Source organism: Ranitomeya imitator, chromosome 1, assembly GCF_032444005.1.
Source record: "Ranitomeya imitator isolate aRanImi1 chromosome 1, aRanImi1.pri, whole genome shotgun sequence".
Classification (NCBI taxonomy): domain Eukaryota; kingdom Metazoa; phylum Chordata; class Amphibia; order Anura; family Dendrobatidae; genus Ranitomeya; species Ranitomeya imitator.
In genome coordinates, this window is record NC_091282.1 from 346,539,590 (window position 1) to 346,555,456 (window position 15,867).

A 15,867-nucleotide genomic window follows, 5' to 3' on the forward strand; every position below is an offset into this window, starting at 1 on the left:
AACAATCTCACTTCATTCTGCCTCGAGACCAGGTTTCTCCTGGCGTCTGAATGAAAACTTGCTACAAGATCCCATATGTAAATCCAAGATTGATCAAACAATCACAGATTTCCTGACTGACCACGAGGAAGACACCACGTCCCCCACTGTAAAATGGGAGGCGTTGAAAAGTGTAATAAGAGGCGTCCTCATCTCTCATGGCGCTAGGTTGAAAAAAGAAAGAGCGGCGGAAATACTTAGCTTAACAGAACAAATCCACCAATTAGAAAACAAACATAAACGAGACCTTGAAGCCAGCACATTTGCTAGGCTCTCCTCGGCCAGACAAAAATTGTTATCTATAATAGACCAAAAATCTAAATGCCTCAGAGAAAGACTCAAGAGCCGCTTCTATCAGCTCGGCAATAAAAGTGGTAGACTCTTGGCCAGAGCCCTTAATCAACGTAATCCCAATACCTACATTCCTTTTATTAAAAACAAAGAGGGGAAGAAAGTGTTTAATACCAGAGATATTCTTTCCAACTTCAGCGAATACTACAAATCTCTATATAACATAGCGGGACACTATAAAGAGGCTCCACTACATTCTCTCCGTAATAAAATCAAATCATATTTACAGGAACATAAACTGCCCACTCTGCCTGAAGGTGATCTACTTGATCTTGAAAAGGAATTCTCAGTGGAGGAGGTATCAGAAACCATTAGCGCCTTGAAACAAGGCAAGAGCCCGGGCCCTGATGGGTTCTCGGCAGGCTTCTACAAGTCGTTCAACACTCTGCTTAGTCCAATATTTCTGAAGGCTTGTAATTTTGTCTCTCTTGGGGGCTCTTTCCCTACACAGGCACTCATCGCTCACATAACAGTTCTCCCTAAGCCGGGCAAGGACCCTTCTACGTGCGATAATTACCGCCCGATCTCTTTAATAAACTTGGATATTAAAATATATGCAAAAATGTTAACCAATAGATTATGCCCCCTTTTACCAAAACTAATGAACCAGGACCAGGTGGGCTTCGTTCCAGGGCGAGAGGCGAGAGACAACACAATCCGAACTATCTCTCTAATTGACAGAGCGGGCAGAGAGGAGGACCCCCTGTGTATCATGTCAATTGATGCTGAAAAGGCCTTTGACCGGGTCCATTGGGAATTTATTTCTCAGACCCTAGAGGAAATTGGCCTAAAAGAAAATATGCTGCGTAGGATCTCCGCCCTGTATTCTTCCCCTAGTGCTCAGGTCAAGGTAAACGGCACACTATCAGATATGTTCCCGGTCAGAAATGGTACAAGGCAGGGGTGCCCACTCTCTCCCCTCTTATATATCCTAACAATGGAGCATTTAGCTGTGGCCTTGAGAAACAACTCATCAATTAAGGGTATAAAACTACGTTCTGAAGAACATAAGCTAGCACTTTTTGCAGATGACATTCTCCTATATATTACGTCCCCCTCTACGAGCCTACCAAACATTATTTCGGAACTACATAAATTTGGCCTCCTAAGTAACTTCAAAATGAATTCCCATAAATCCGAAATCCTAAACATTTCACTCCAACTCCCCTTGGCGGATCAATTAAGGAAGACTTTCCCATTTAAATGGCGCTTTGATTCCCTTACATATTTAGGTATCAAAATTACAAGCAAAACGTCTAAACTGTTTGAAACCAACTTTGCGCCAATTCTACAGAAAACAAACTTGGACTTGGAGAGGTGGCACAGGCTCCAATTGTCCTGGCTGGGTAGGATCAATGCAGTTAAGATGGACCTCCTACCTCGTCTCTTATATTTTTTTCAAACAATTCCCCTATACCTACCAGCTTCCTTCTTTTCCCGCCTCAAACAAATAATTACTCGTTTTATTTGGTCTCATAATCGGGCACGTATTTCATATACAGCATTAAGTAGATCTAAACTGACAGGTGGATTGGGTCTCCCGGATCTCGCGATTTATAGTTATGCATCAATGGGAACTTGTATCCTAGACCTTTATCACAGTACAAATAGCAAAAAGTGGGTAAACCTAGAAAACGATCTTAATGGATGCGACTCCCAAGTTGTTCTTTGGACAGGAGGCAAGGGGGTAGGGCCAGACATCTACATACCCTTCCTTACACGAAACATATTGCTTCTTATTAAAAACCGAAACAAAGACCTTCAGATCACAACTCTCCCAGGCCCCTTAATTCCAATCTATGACAATTCTGCTTTTCCGGCGGGGCTGAATAGAGAGACATATCTAAATAAGAGAAAAGATTCCAAACCCATCATCCACGACTACTTAAAAGAAACTGGGATGAAATCCCTTCGGGAACTATTCCCAGAGGAGGAATCATACTCTGTTGATTGGTTCTTCTATGAACAACTAAAAAGTTATATCCACTCAATCTCTAAACAAACCAATATTGGCAGGCCGCTAACTCCCTTTGAGATGCTATGCATATCAGCAAATCCCCCAGATCATACTGTCTCGCTGCTATATAAAATCTTCCAAGAGGGGAGGGCTCCGCTGCAGGGTTGGCCAATGTTTTTCTCGAAATGGGAGAGTGATCTGGGAAGACCCTTGTTATCTGAAGATAGGGAAAAAATTCTTCTCTTCTCGTTCAGATCGTCATTATGCGCGGTATCACAGGAGAGGAGCTATAAGATTCTAGCAAGATGGTATAGATGCCCCTCCATGGTGCATGCGGTGTTCCCCACTACCCCTGACACCTGCTGGAGATGTCTAAAGGAGATAGGCTCTTACATGCATATCTGGTGGGACTGCTCCCCCATAAAGGATTTGTCGTTGGCCGTCTTTGAACTTCATAATAGGATCTCTATCACACAGATCCAACCCTCAGCAAGTCTAGCATTGTTGTCTTTGTGTAACCTGTCGATATCTAGGTTCAAGAGGGGCATCCTCAGACACTTTCTTACTGGAGTCAGGAATCTAATCCCACGTTTTTGGAAACAAGAAAAATTCCCTTCCCGTGCGGAATTTGTGGCAGAACTTAATGACATTTATAGAATGGAGCAGCTGATAAATCAGTCTACAGGTAATGCGGAAAAAACCTACAACACATGGGCTCCCTGGATTGCTTTTAGGGAAACCTCTGAATTAGATCGCTGGATTTCCAGAACTTGACGCATTATGTAACACATTCGCGTGCACTCTCGAGCCGTTTCTCGACCTGCGCTCTGGCCGCTGGAGCGGGTTGGCAGCCACACTTTTTTCCCACATTCCCTACTCCCCCATCTACTCCTCTCCTTCTTTCTACCCCTCTTTCTTTCCCTTATCTTACTTTGTGTGTCTTCCTCTTACCCAGTTTGAACATATATTATACAGTCAAATGATTACAAAGAAATGTAATAATGGCTATCTACTATCCCAGCTGTTTTTTATTATTAACTCCTCATAATTTTGGGATAACCAACAACATTATTTACCAGAAAGTTGAATTACAAGACCTAAACGTTGTCACAATGCCTTACTTGACTTACTTGTAACCATTGTTTATCATTGCACTGATTTACTAGTTTGTATTGTTTACCTTTACTCTTTATTGCAATGACCAATAAAAATGATTTATACAAAAATACATTTACGTTTGTGGGGGTAGCGTAAAAAAAAAGTTAAAGTTCACTCGATATGAATACTTTTTCAAGGCACTGTAGCTGTATGCTCCGAATCCAAGCGGTAGAGAAAAGGCAGCTTGTGATATCTGCTGCTTTAGAAGCCTGTTTAATGATCGCTATGCATCTCTGAAATGACGGGGTCCAGGTAAGAGTTACTTTCCATGCAAAGCAAAAATGCTGTGTTCACCTTATTATTCGGAAGTCATTTTAACCGTAAAATCTTTCATGTGTATGTGACATGGGGATGTATATTTTTAACAACTTGTAAATTGGAGCACAGCGACACTGGTAGATTTATTTTAAATACTCATATAAATATATATTATTTCAGTTTACCATTAAACCACTTGATAAGAAAATTGATGTCTTCAAATTTAATTCCTCCAAGTTACGAGTAAACAAGCTGGTGAGTTAAGCTTTTTGTTAATAATTTATGATTTTTTCCATTTTGCTGTAATATGTATGTTGTTGTTCCAACTGTTTTAATCATGTTTTTTTTTTTTTAACGATTTTATGAGGTCTCAAATATAAACCATATGTAAATCCAGTGTTGTCGTGAAAGCAGTTGTCCAACTTAAAAATTCTACCACCGGCTTTAACTAACCCCTTCACCTTGGACTTATAGAAACGTCATAGATCGCCTTCCTCTCTTTGATACGAACTTTAGAGCTGAGCCTGCATCTTTCCTTGCACAGTACAGCAGATCTGATCAGCTGTCATGTGAATCTAACAGCCGCTGGTGGATTTGTGATCCAACCGCGGCTGTTAAGTTAAATTCCACTGTCAATATCTGACAGCAGCGTTTAACACACGCTAACCGAAACCGCGTCACAAGACACCCCCCTCCCCCATCAGTGCCACTGTCACGTGATCGTGTGGCTCCGATGGGTTGTCATGACAGCCAAGGTTCTGATGAAGAGCCTTGTGCCGTAAATCTCCTATGAAAGCTGTAGGATGAAATAGCGCAAAAATAAGGTCTTATCTGGGATATAAGTGGTCAATACAATATGATTGCACTCACCAGACGTAGCTCAAATAAAACGTTATAGTTCTGCGCTGCTGAATCACTGAAAGTCCAGACGTATTAATAATTGTGGCTTTATTCAACGCTTTTCAGAGTACAAAAGACTCCTTTATCAGGAAATACCACAAAAAAGTCACTACAGCATATACAGACCTTTAAATAGGAAAACTGTTCAAAGTTGTTCTCCTTTTTAAAGGTCTGTATATGCTGTAGTGACTCTTTTTTGTGATATTTCCTGATAAAGGAGTCTTTTGTACTCTGAAAAGCGTTGAATAAAGCCACAATTATTAATACGCCTGGACTTTAAGTGATTTTTTTCTCCAATTTCTGATAGTAAATCTCCTATGCATGCGGGCACGAGGCCAGCATTTATAGGAGATCATGATTTATGCTACACATAGCAGGGCTTCACAGGTGATCGAATGATTGCATCTTCAAGTCTCCTAAGGGGACTATTGAAGCAACAAAAAAGTAAAAAAAAAATAGAAAAATTAAAAATGCATTTGTTTGGCATCGCTGTGTTTAGAAACGTCCGATCTATAAATAAATAAAGTAGATTAATCCAATCAGTAAATGGCGTAACTAGAAAAAAAATTAAAAACTACAGAATTATGTTTTCTTGATCACCACAACATTGCAATAAAATGCAAAAAAAATGCAATAACGGGCAATCAAAACATCGTATCTACCCCAAAATGGTGTCATTAAAAACATCAGCTTTGGACTCAAAAAAAAAAAAAAAAAAAAAAAAAAAAAGCCCACACCCAGCCCCAGATCACAAAAAATGGAGACGCTACGGGTCTCGGAAAGTTTTTCCCCTACAAACGTTGGATTTTTTTTTCACCACTTAAATAAAAAAGAACCTTTACATGTTTGGTGTCTGCGTACTTGTAATTACCTTGGAAATCCTAGCACAGGGCAGTTTTAGCGAATATGGTAAATAAAAAAACAATTGTAGGATTGCACTTTTTTTTGCAATTTTACCTCAACTTGTTGCGTTCCTGTGTGGTCGGCGGGCAAGTCGAAAACAACGCATCTGCATACATCCGCATGTCCTGCGTACCCAGTGTTAAAGATAGGTACGCATGATGCATGCGGAAGTAGGCTGAGCTTATCGGAGGAAGTACGCAGCCCTCCCCAAAGCCCCCGAACGCAAATGTGAACTTAGCCTTAGAAAATTGTATATATTACACCGGCCCAGTGAAATCCTGTGGCTGCAGTCTTTTTTTTAATTTTTTTAATTTTATTATTTAAGAGTATTTTCTTTTTTTAGTCGGTTCTGCGATTTAGTGTGATTTTTTTGTTCATGGGTGAAGCTAGTGATCTTTGTGTTTTCTGGGACTGTGCTCTATAAGTACTGTATATAGTTTTTCTTCTTTTATTGCTAGATTTTACAGCTTTGTATTGGAAACCATGACTTGTTCATGCGTCGTAGGAAAGCAGACTCCCTTGAAGTTCAACAGATGAAGTCTCAGGCCCGAGAAGAGAGGGCCAGAAAACAGGTGAGCCATTGCTTTCTTAGTGCTGGTTATTCATGTACTTCTTGCCTCCGTCACATTGTACTTCTCGCTACATTAACCAAATTTCTAGATAAATCAATTTTTTTAATATGTAGCAATTATTAATGCTTTGTAGAAGTGGGACTTGTCCTGCCCAGCTGTGTCTCTAGTACACGCTATATTGTGGGATAAACATTGCTTCCCTTTCACCCCTTGTTAGGATAGTTTGCGTTGATAAGGTCTGCTGTCTTGGTCATGTATCTTGAGGTTACAATTTTGGCCAGCCTTAGATTGGTGATTTGTTTAACTATATTCTAGTAGCAGGACCCCTCATATAAACCAGCTGGACTCCAAAGTCAGAGGAACCAAAAAACTAAAGTGGAAAAAAGCGGATTCCTATATCTAGTTAAAATATAACCTTTATTTCTATCCTCTAAAAAAAGTGCAAACATATAGTGCCAACAAAAGTGCAAGGTGCATACGTACAACACAAAAGACACATATAAAAACGCATCTGTATATCACCGCCCACAAAAAACGTAAATGCCTAGTGGCAATGACTAACATTACACTCAGGTCCACGATATCCGTGAATCCGTAAACCCTCTAGATCTCACAGTTTATAGACCTGTGTGTACATATCATATGGTAGGATTGTGTGCCAGAAGACTCTATGGCTCTCAGTCTTCACACTAATCAATGACCACTATTGTGATACAGAAATTCCTACTAGGCGGTATGATATTGTAACAGCGCTCATTTATCCGTAGTGACACAGTGGTTATGTAAACTCAAACGGTACATACTTATTTCTGGTATAATACCACGTGTCACCACCATCTATGTCAAAATGATGATACTTATCAGTCTTCTGCCGGTTGCCATCTGGACCTAATGCAGTGCTGAATAAGAGTGGCCCGTTCGGATGGTTTCATTCCTCCAACCGCATCCTTCACTTAGGGGCCACTCTTATTCAGCACTGCATTAGGTCCAGATGGCAACCGGAAGAAGAAGGTAACCAGGGTAAACATCGGGTTACTAAGCGCGGCCCTGCGCTTAGTAACCCGAACTGAACTGAAGGTCACAGGCCGAGGACCGGGAAGATGGCGGCACTCAGCGGTGGAACGGAGGACAGGTGAATATAGCCGATACTCACCCTCCTGGCGGTCCCTGCTTCTCTGTTGGAGATCGCGGTGTGCGTTCAGTGTGAACGCATACCGCGATCTCCTAGGAGCGTCACTCTGAGGCCCAGACTGCACCGGCGCTTGCGCAGTCTATAAAGGCTTCGGACAGAGTGACGTTCCCAGCGTTATATTATAGATATAATATCTTTACTCCCAGTGACTTTCTGACTAGACGGTTTCTGGACTCACTCAATACATTTACATTGAGCCCGGCCGCGCACATCTAGTCAGAATGTGGCCGGTAGTATACATATCATATACTTGCAGTCACATGACCACCGGCACTGGAGAATCCTCACAGAGCATGCGATGTGAGGATTCCCAAGTCTGCAGTCACATCACCCCCCTTAACACAATCTTTTGGTTAACTAGTATTAATCATTATTGGATTGCCATTGTAAAACCATTTATTGGATGACAGATTGAAACAAAAATGGCAGTGATAGGTCCCCATAACCAACATCCCTTGTCTTATTCTCCACTTCCTCATACTAAACAATTGCTTTACAAAATGCTACAATGCATGAATCATATATAGGATTGCTGGTTTGTTCATGGGATTGTATTCAAAATAATTTTGCTCAGATTTTTTATTGTCATTCAAATTGGGCAGCTTAAATTACTTGATATTTTCAATTTAAAGGGAACTGCAACAATGAAATAATTTAAGATTATGGAATTAATTTGCTACCCTAATAAATGTGGGCTCCCACTAGCATAGCGGACACCGTGGAATATACTGACAATGAACAAGATGACAATGATAATACATAAGATGAATATTGCTGCTCTTCTCCTTTGCATTACAAAGTATCCTCAAGTATATTTGCTTACACCAAAGCATCACTCCAGTGGTTGTTTTTTTTTCTTCAGCACTGGAGCAGCACTTTAAATGTAAGTCCCCTGCTACTTGTCCTATACTCGCTCTCCGGCATCTTCACTGTTTTTCAGCACTGTTTGGTCCCGCTGGCCATCTTGAGACAGTAGCTTCTGACTTGCCGGAACTCAGAAGCTACATCACAAGCTCTCAATACCAGTCTGTGAGAGCTAGAACGAGACTCTAATAGAGATGTATCAGACTGGGATCAGGGAACTTACATTTAAAGCACCACTCCAGCGGTGAAATAAAAAAAAAAACGCTGGAGTGGTGCTTGCACAGATTTTTCTGCACCAAAAGCCAGAGTGTTTCCAGGAAAAATGCTGTTTAAAATACTTGCATTAGGCCCCTTTCACACATCAGTTTTTTGCCGTCAGTCACAATCCGTTGGCTCGAAGGGTCTGTTATTGGTTGTGAAAAACTGATGCGACAGATCCGGATCTGACGCATCAGTTTTTCATCCGTTTCTTCCTTTTTTTAAATCTGTTTTACGACAGATCTGTTTTTTAAAAACATCCAGTGGGAGGCTCCCAAATGTTATTGGCTACGGAAAACCTATATATATAGTGTTTTTACAGCCCATCTTTGACCGGTTGTAGAGCAAGTGGCAAAAATGGAAGGTGTGATGGTGAACATTGTGAAGATCTATGTGGATTTTACTTTTGAGGCGAATCGTTTGGAAGTGATTGTTCTTGAAAAGGAGCAAGAAAGACAGCGCTCATGCATCTGCGCCGACGACGTTTTGTAACTACGTTTGGATGAAAGTAGAGAACTTAGATTTTTTGGTGGAACGGATTGGACTCCTCATCCGTAGAATGACACATATTGCTGCTTCTCGGTTTCACCGGCGGAGCGTCTGATGGTAACTCTTCGGTAAGCCATTTTTATTGTATTGTTAAAGCTGACCTATAACTGTAATATTGTTGCTGGTATTTTGTAGTAATTATTGCCTTACCTTTTTTAACAGATTCCTTGAAACTGGCGAGTCCCTTTCCTCACTCCATTTCCAATTCAGATTCGGGATTTCCACATCCCACAACGGAGAGTTGGCTGGACATTTGCAGAAAAATTTCAAAATATTTGTCAGTTTCCCAATTGTTTGGGTGCAGTGGACGGGAAACATATTCATATGGTCAAACCTGCTGCATCTGGCTCTGAATATTTCAATTACAAGAAATATTTCTCCATCGTGCTCATGGCCATTGCAGACGCACAATACAAGTTTATAGCGGTCGATATTGGGGCCTATGGCCGCTCCAATGACTCTCAAATTGTCTGCAATGGGGTGTCATTTATATGGAAACACCTTCCAATTTCCACCACCAAGACCGCTTCCTGAAACCTCTAAGCCACCAATGCCGTTTGTATGTGTTGGAGATGAAGCGTTCTAACTATTGGAACACCTGCTGAAGCCATACGCAAGTAGTGGCTTGACGCCAACAAAGAGTTTTTAATTACCGATTAACGCGAGCGCGAAGAATGGTTGAGTGTGTTTTTGGCATTCTCACATCCAAATGTCGAGTTCTGTTGACCGCTATTAACCTGAAGACTGACACTGTGGATGAGGTGGTGAAAGCTTGTGTGGTCCTGCACAATTTCATAATAAATACAAAACTCCCAGATACATATTGTGAGCGCACGAGGTCTGGCAGTAAATACGCCAAAAGACCCCGACCTCACCAAATCAGCTCAAAACAAACCATGCCAAAAGGAGAGCAATTCAGAGCAATGATTTATAAAACAAACTTTAATTGCCATAAATAATACAAAAACATATATCAAAATATTACATTATCTAATGACTAGAGCACAGGATGAATGTCCCAGGAATGCTGGAAAAGCGCCCATCCCCCCACTCCCCCAGATGTAAATACCCTTGTAATGGAATGCATAAGAAAAAGCACCTACACTATCCAACCAAGATCACCCCAAAGCAGTGGGATTCTATAGTAATGCCATTAAGTATGGTGGTGGAAAAAGGGTGCTAGCACTTACCACTACACAGAGGTAGGGGGGGGGGGGGGGGGCGGTCGGGCGATGGTCCCCAACGCACGTTTCGTGGCCACCAGTGCCACTTCCTCATAATATGCAAGGAACAGATTGCCATGGATGACAACTTCGTTGAAACCTCCTTGTACAATTATCGTAATAAAATTTGCAGAGTACTTTATTTCACCTCAAGGAAGACCTAGTTCCCTAAAGTATTGGGCCTTGTTACCCAAAGTATTTTACCTTCTCATTAAATAAATGAAAGACAATAAAGCTTTTTATAAAAAAATATATTTTTATTTCTTTCACAAAATTATAAGTTAAGGTAGTGTGGGGTGGAGATAGTACTGGAGGGGCTGACAGATCGAACCACTTGAACAGTGGGAGTATGGAGAGTGGATTGTGCTGGTGACGGATCGGGAACACAAGGTGAAGGGGTGGAGAAACCAAGAGGATGGGTGGACAAAAAACTGGGAGTAGGGATTGGATTTGGTAAGGTTTGACAGGTGGAGTAGAGGGATTAGGAGGCTGAAGAGGTGGTGGACGGAGAAGAGGGTTGTATTTGGGGCATGATAGGTGTGGAAGGAGACTGGTGGTAGTGGGCAGGGAGTACAGGTTGGGCAGGGAGTGGAGGCACAGCGGTTGTGGTTGGGAACTGTTATGGGACAGGAAGGTGGTATTGTACAGGAGGGGGAGGAGGGACAGTGGCTGGAGGGGGGGCAGGTGCGGGAGGAACTACTGGGGCGGGTGGAGGGGCTTGGGAGCTAACCTGCACTAGAGCAAACTGACAGGCTTGCATTACATGCATCTGCTGGTCAGGAGATAGCTTGTCTATGCGCTCGACTACTGCCTGGAAAAAGGAATGATTGGGGGATTTACTTGCATCTAAATGCATCCTATCCAGACGCGTGCTCAATTCAAGCATACTGTTGTTCATGAGGTTAAACAGTGATTTGCTCAGACAACAGTTTCAGCGAGTTCTGGAAGGCTGCATTTAGATGCAATAACTCGGACGCATAGCTCTGTTCCTGACCACTCTAGCGCTGCCGCCCAGAGCCCAAAAGGTGTTCTGTAGGTGGCAGCAGTGTCAGAGGGGTGGGGTTATGGAAAAGCTACATCCTCACCAGCAGCTTTATGTAGAGAAGTCTGCCACGATGCTCCAGCGCTGGTGGATTGGACCGAGGGACCAGATGTGAGGGAAGGCAGGGAAGATGCAGATGGGTCAGGTCTGTTGAAGTGGTCCCCGGTGGCGGGCTCCTGTGGGATCGCTCCAGAAGGGTTCAACTCTGCAGGCTCCAGAGTGCTGCAGACGGTGCTGTGGAACAAAGAAAAAAAATGTAATATATTTTTATTGCTTGACCATGGCTGAAACCGAAAAAAGGTTACATATGTAAACATTTTTACTTAGTAAATGAGGTGGGGGATATTTTCCTTCTGCTCACCATAGTCGACCGGAGGAACGACAGGACTCTAGCATACTTGTACTTGCTCCTGCGTCCTCCCTATCCTCTCGGGGCCTGCATCTCCTTGATGAACTCCTTCTTGAAGCGATCCCTGAGTGACCGCCATCGCTTGATAACTCTGTCCCCTGTACAGTGAAAGCACAAATTGATTAGTATACTACACATTACATCCTGCAACATAAGTTACTGAACTGTGAATACTTACGCTCTTGATTCTTGGCCCGACCATCAAGGTCCTCCCAATGTTCCACAAGTTTGTGGCAAACTTCCTCCCAGAGCCGACGGGTCACACCAAGATTAGCGTGGCAGTGGTCCCCCATGTTCCATAGCGGCTCCTGCTCTCGGACTAGATCTATGAGGAGGTTGATATCTTCCTCACTGTCAGAGTCCGGAGCACGCTGTGAAGCCTGTTTACAAAAAAAAAAAGACAAAAAAACAAAAACATTACACTCAAATCATCAACATGAAGAAATACAAACAACAAAATAAAAAAGTACTTACTCGATGGCGACCGCCCCGGCGCTCATGCCAACGACCCCGGGAGGCGCTTTGAGGACCTCTATGTTGAGCACCAGAATCGGAAGACTGAAAAAAAAAAAAAAAAAAAAAACACTTTATGTGCTTTGATGTAGGCTTTTGTGTTGTGTGTACTGTGATGATCTGTTTCTGCGATGTATGTAAGAAACTTACAAAATGCAAGCCCGCTCCGGGTCTTTCTCCACTCCCTCCGTCTCCTTCTGGAAGCACCTCTGATGCTGCAGCTTCCTGTTAACCAAGAATAATGCATATGGTCCGGGGCCTCCCATCTTCTTACGATGATGTCCTCTTCTTGTCTTCCTGTCGTGGCTCCTGCACAGGCGTACTTTATTTGCCCTGTTGAGGCAGCGTAAAGTACTGCAGTGCACAGGCGCCGGGCCTTTCTGACCTTTCCCGGTGCCTGCGCACTGCAGTACTTTGCTCTGCCCTCAACAGGGCAGATAAAGTACGCCTGTGCAGGAGCCGCTACAGGAAGACAAGAATAGGACATCGTAAGAAGATGGGAGGCCCCGGACCGGACTGCGATGCCCATCGGACCGGACTGCACCCTGACCGCCCCTGGGTGAGTATAATATAACCTGTTTTTCTTATCTTTCTCCAGTCACCTTCCATGACAGCAGTATCGGAGGATGTCTCCCCGCCCTAATAGGGGACAGGAAATAAAGAGGTTAAATAACCCTCCCCTTCCTGCAACCACCAGTGTTTTTTCCTGTTCCCTATGGGGCATGAAGAGGTTCTCTGATAGTGCTGCCGTGGCCAGCGATCGGGAGTGCTGTTACCTTGAAGCCGGGCAGTCGAGGTCAGGGGCTCCGCTCTCCTCCTCCTTTAGACTTCTCCCATCTCCGTGTCCACCACGCGACTTGGGACCTTCACCCGCCCTACCCGCGCCTTTTTCGGAAGACAAAGCAGGGCGGTGCAGTGCTCTGGGGTCCTCTCGCAGCTCCCCGGCGTCCTCCTTCCTCCACGCTGCTGCTAGTGGTGGCACACGCACCGGAAGTGATGCGCACCCGAACTTCCGGTCTTCATCGGCTCCATACGCTGCAGCTCCCGCACGCGCCGGCCAGAGTCCCTGCCCCTAGGACATCCAGCGGCAGCCAGGACGGGCATCTTTGACCCCCCCACGGACCCTAACAAGGAGGAGGAGCACCACCAAACTCGCTGGGAGCCTCTGTGAACTATTTATTCCTGGCTGGGGAAGCCTCCAGGTAAGACCTGTGACCCCCTCTAATCTGGACTGACCATATGGACGGCGACAAACCCCTACACTCTGCTTCTGCGGAGCCCAGCGTTCACCCCCCCCTGCTGTAAGTAGTGGGATGATGTCCCTTGCTGTCCATATAAAAATAAGTGACTTAGTACGACTTTCTCTCTCGTTTTAGGGAGACAAGGTCCCTGCCCCTAAGAAGGATTAGATGCCCAGCCGCAAGTGTGCTGCATGTGCGTCCAAGCTTCCCTCCGCATATAAAAAGCTCTGTCAACCATGCACAGATGAGATTCTGCGTAGTGAACAGCCCTCACTCATGGACAGCATCAGAACCCTCATCAGACAAGAGGTTCAGTCCTCCATGGCGGCCTTTTCTCAAACCCCAACACCGCAGCCTCCCCCTCCTAAGAAAAGGAAGATAGCCCCGGTAGTTTCTAACTCTGACTCAGGAGAGTTACATACCTCGGGTTCAGAGGACATTTGGGAGAATGAGGGTTCTACTTCTGCTCCCAAATCAGACAATAAAAAATATTTCTTCTCCTCCGAGGATATGGAGGAGTTAGTGTCCATGGTGAGGGTCACCATGGGGGTAGAAGAGGAGGAAGAGGGCCATTCTGTACAGGATGACATGTTTGGGGGTTTGAAACCTAAATCTGTGAAGGGATTCCCCATACACGAAAATATTGAAAGCCTTATCCTCCATGAGTGGGGCTACCGGAAAAGGGGTTAAACATCCCATCGGAGTTTAAGAATTGTTTCCCCCTTGAGGGAGACTGTTCTCTATTGGAAATGCCCAAAGTAGATGTTCAAGTGTCAACGGTAACAAAAAAAAACGGCCCTACCCTTTGAAGATTCCTCTCAGCTGAAAGATCCCTTGGATCGGAAAACTGAGAGCTTATTGAGGAAATCTTGGGACACTTCAACTAATTTACTGAGATCTAATGTGGCCTCAACATGTGTAGCCAGATCCTTGTTTCTCTGGCTGCGTACCTTGAAGAATCACCTTGTACATGGTACGTCTAGGGAAGAGATTCTTAATTCTCTCCCTCTGCTCCAGAAGGCGACTGGATTCCTTGCGGACGCCTCCGGAATCAGTACGAGTAGCCGCTAGATCAGCTGTCCTCACTAATTCAGCTAGAAGGGCCTTGTGGCTTAAATCCTGGGGAGGCGATATTACCTCAAAGTCAAAGGTACCATACGGGAGGGCCTAAGATTGATCGAGAGTCCTCCTCACCATCTGACCATCACTTCTCTACAATCTCCAGGACTTTGGGAATCTCTGATGCCGGATATTCTAAACCTGCTTCAAGCAGAGGTGATTTCTCATGTACCACATCGGGAAATAGGAGAAGGTCACTATTCCCACCTTTTTCTGGTGAATAAACCCTCTGGGAAACACCGTATCATCATAAACCTGAAACCTCTAAATCAGGTAATAAAATACCGAAGATTCAAAATGGAATCAATCAGATCAGCAATCCCGCTGATCGGTCAGGACTGGGTAATGGCGACGTTGGACCTGAGGGACGCATACTACCATGTGCCAATACATCCAGACCACAGGAGGTTCCTCAGGTTCGCGATTTCCCAAAACAAGCGGGTCAGTCATTACCAATTCAATGTTCTTCCTTTCGGAGTCTCGTCTGCTCCACGAGTCTTCACCAAGATCATGTCAGAAGCGGTAATCTTTATCCGTCAACAGGGGGTCTGTGTCATTCCATACTTTGACGACTTTCTCATCATCACCCCATCCACTTTGCGCCTCAATCAGGATGTGACGAAGGTCCTAGACATCCTAGGGTTGCTCGGGTGGATTCTGAATCTGGCAAAATCAGACCTCCGGCCATCTCCACGGAAGAAATTCCTGGGAATTCTTCTGGACTCGAAGAAGAGGATGTCCTTTCTACCCAAGGACCATCAGACAGATCTTGTCCACAGGATTTCCAGGTTCAGAAACAAAAAAACCCCGACTCTGAGAGATTCTATGTCAATCCTGGGTTCATTAACATCATGCATCCAGGCAGTCTCCTGGGCCCAAGCCCATACGAGAATACTTCAATCTCGCATCCTGACGTACTCAAGAGGATCGTGTGAGATCCTCCCTCTCATGGTGGCTGAACTCCCAAAACCTACATCGGGGAGTCAGCTGGGATCAGACTCCTCTGAGTCCTCACAACAGAAGCAAGCCAGAGAGGTTGGATAGAAGGCTCCCACTTTCAGGGGTTGTGGCCCCCAGATGTAAGACACAGTTCCTCAAATCTGAGGTAATTGAAAGCAGTGGAGGAGGCTCCAAGAGCCGCATCTGTCATCATCCAAGGTCACCATGTACGGGTGATGTCCGACAATATGACCACTGTGGCCTATCTCCGGCACCAAGGGGGCACAGGACACTCGAGCCTAAAGTTAACTGCTGGAAGGATTTGTTCCTGGGCGGAAAATCACCTTCTGTCCATCTCTGCAGTACATATAAAGGGATTG

General features: G+C 44.3%; 1 protein-coding gene across 2 annotated transcripts in view; it reads left to right on the forward strand.

Annotated features, from left to right (window-relative positions):
• The window catches only part of NF2 (NF2, moesin-ezrin-radixin like (MERLIN) tumor suppressor), a 175,682-nt gene that overhangs the window by 85,819 nt on the left and 73,996 nt on the right, over positions 1–15,867 (forward strand). For both annotated transcript variants that reach the window (XM_069760065.1, XM_069760071.1), the window contains exons 10-11: positions 3,944–4,018; positions 6,025–6,138. In XM_069760065.1, coding sequence (XP_069616166.1) covers positions 3,944–4,018; positions 6,025–6,138 — 189 coding nt within the window. The remainder of the gene's footprint in view (positions 1–3,943; positions 4,019–6,024; positions 6,139–15,867) is intronic.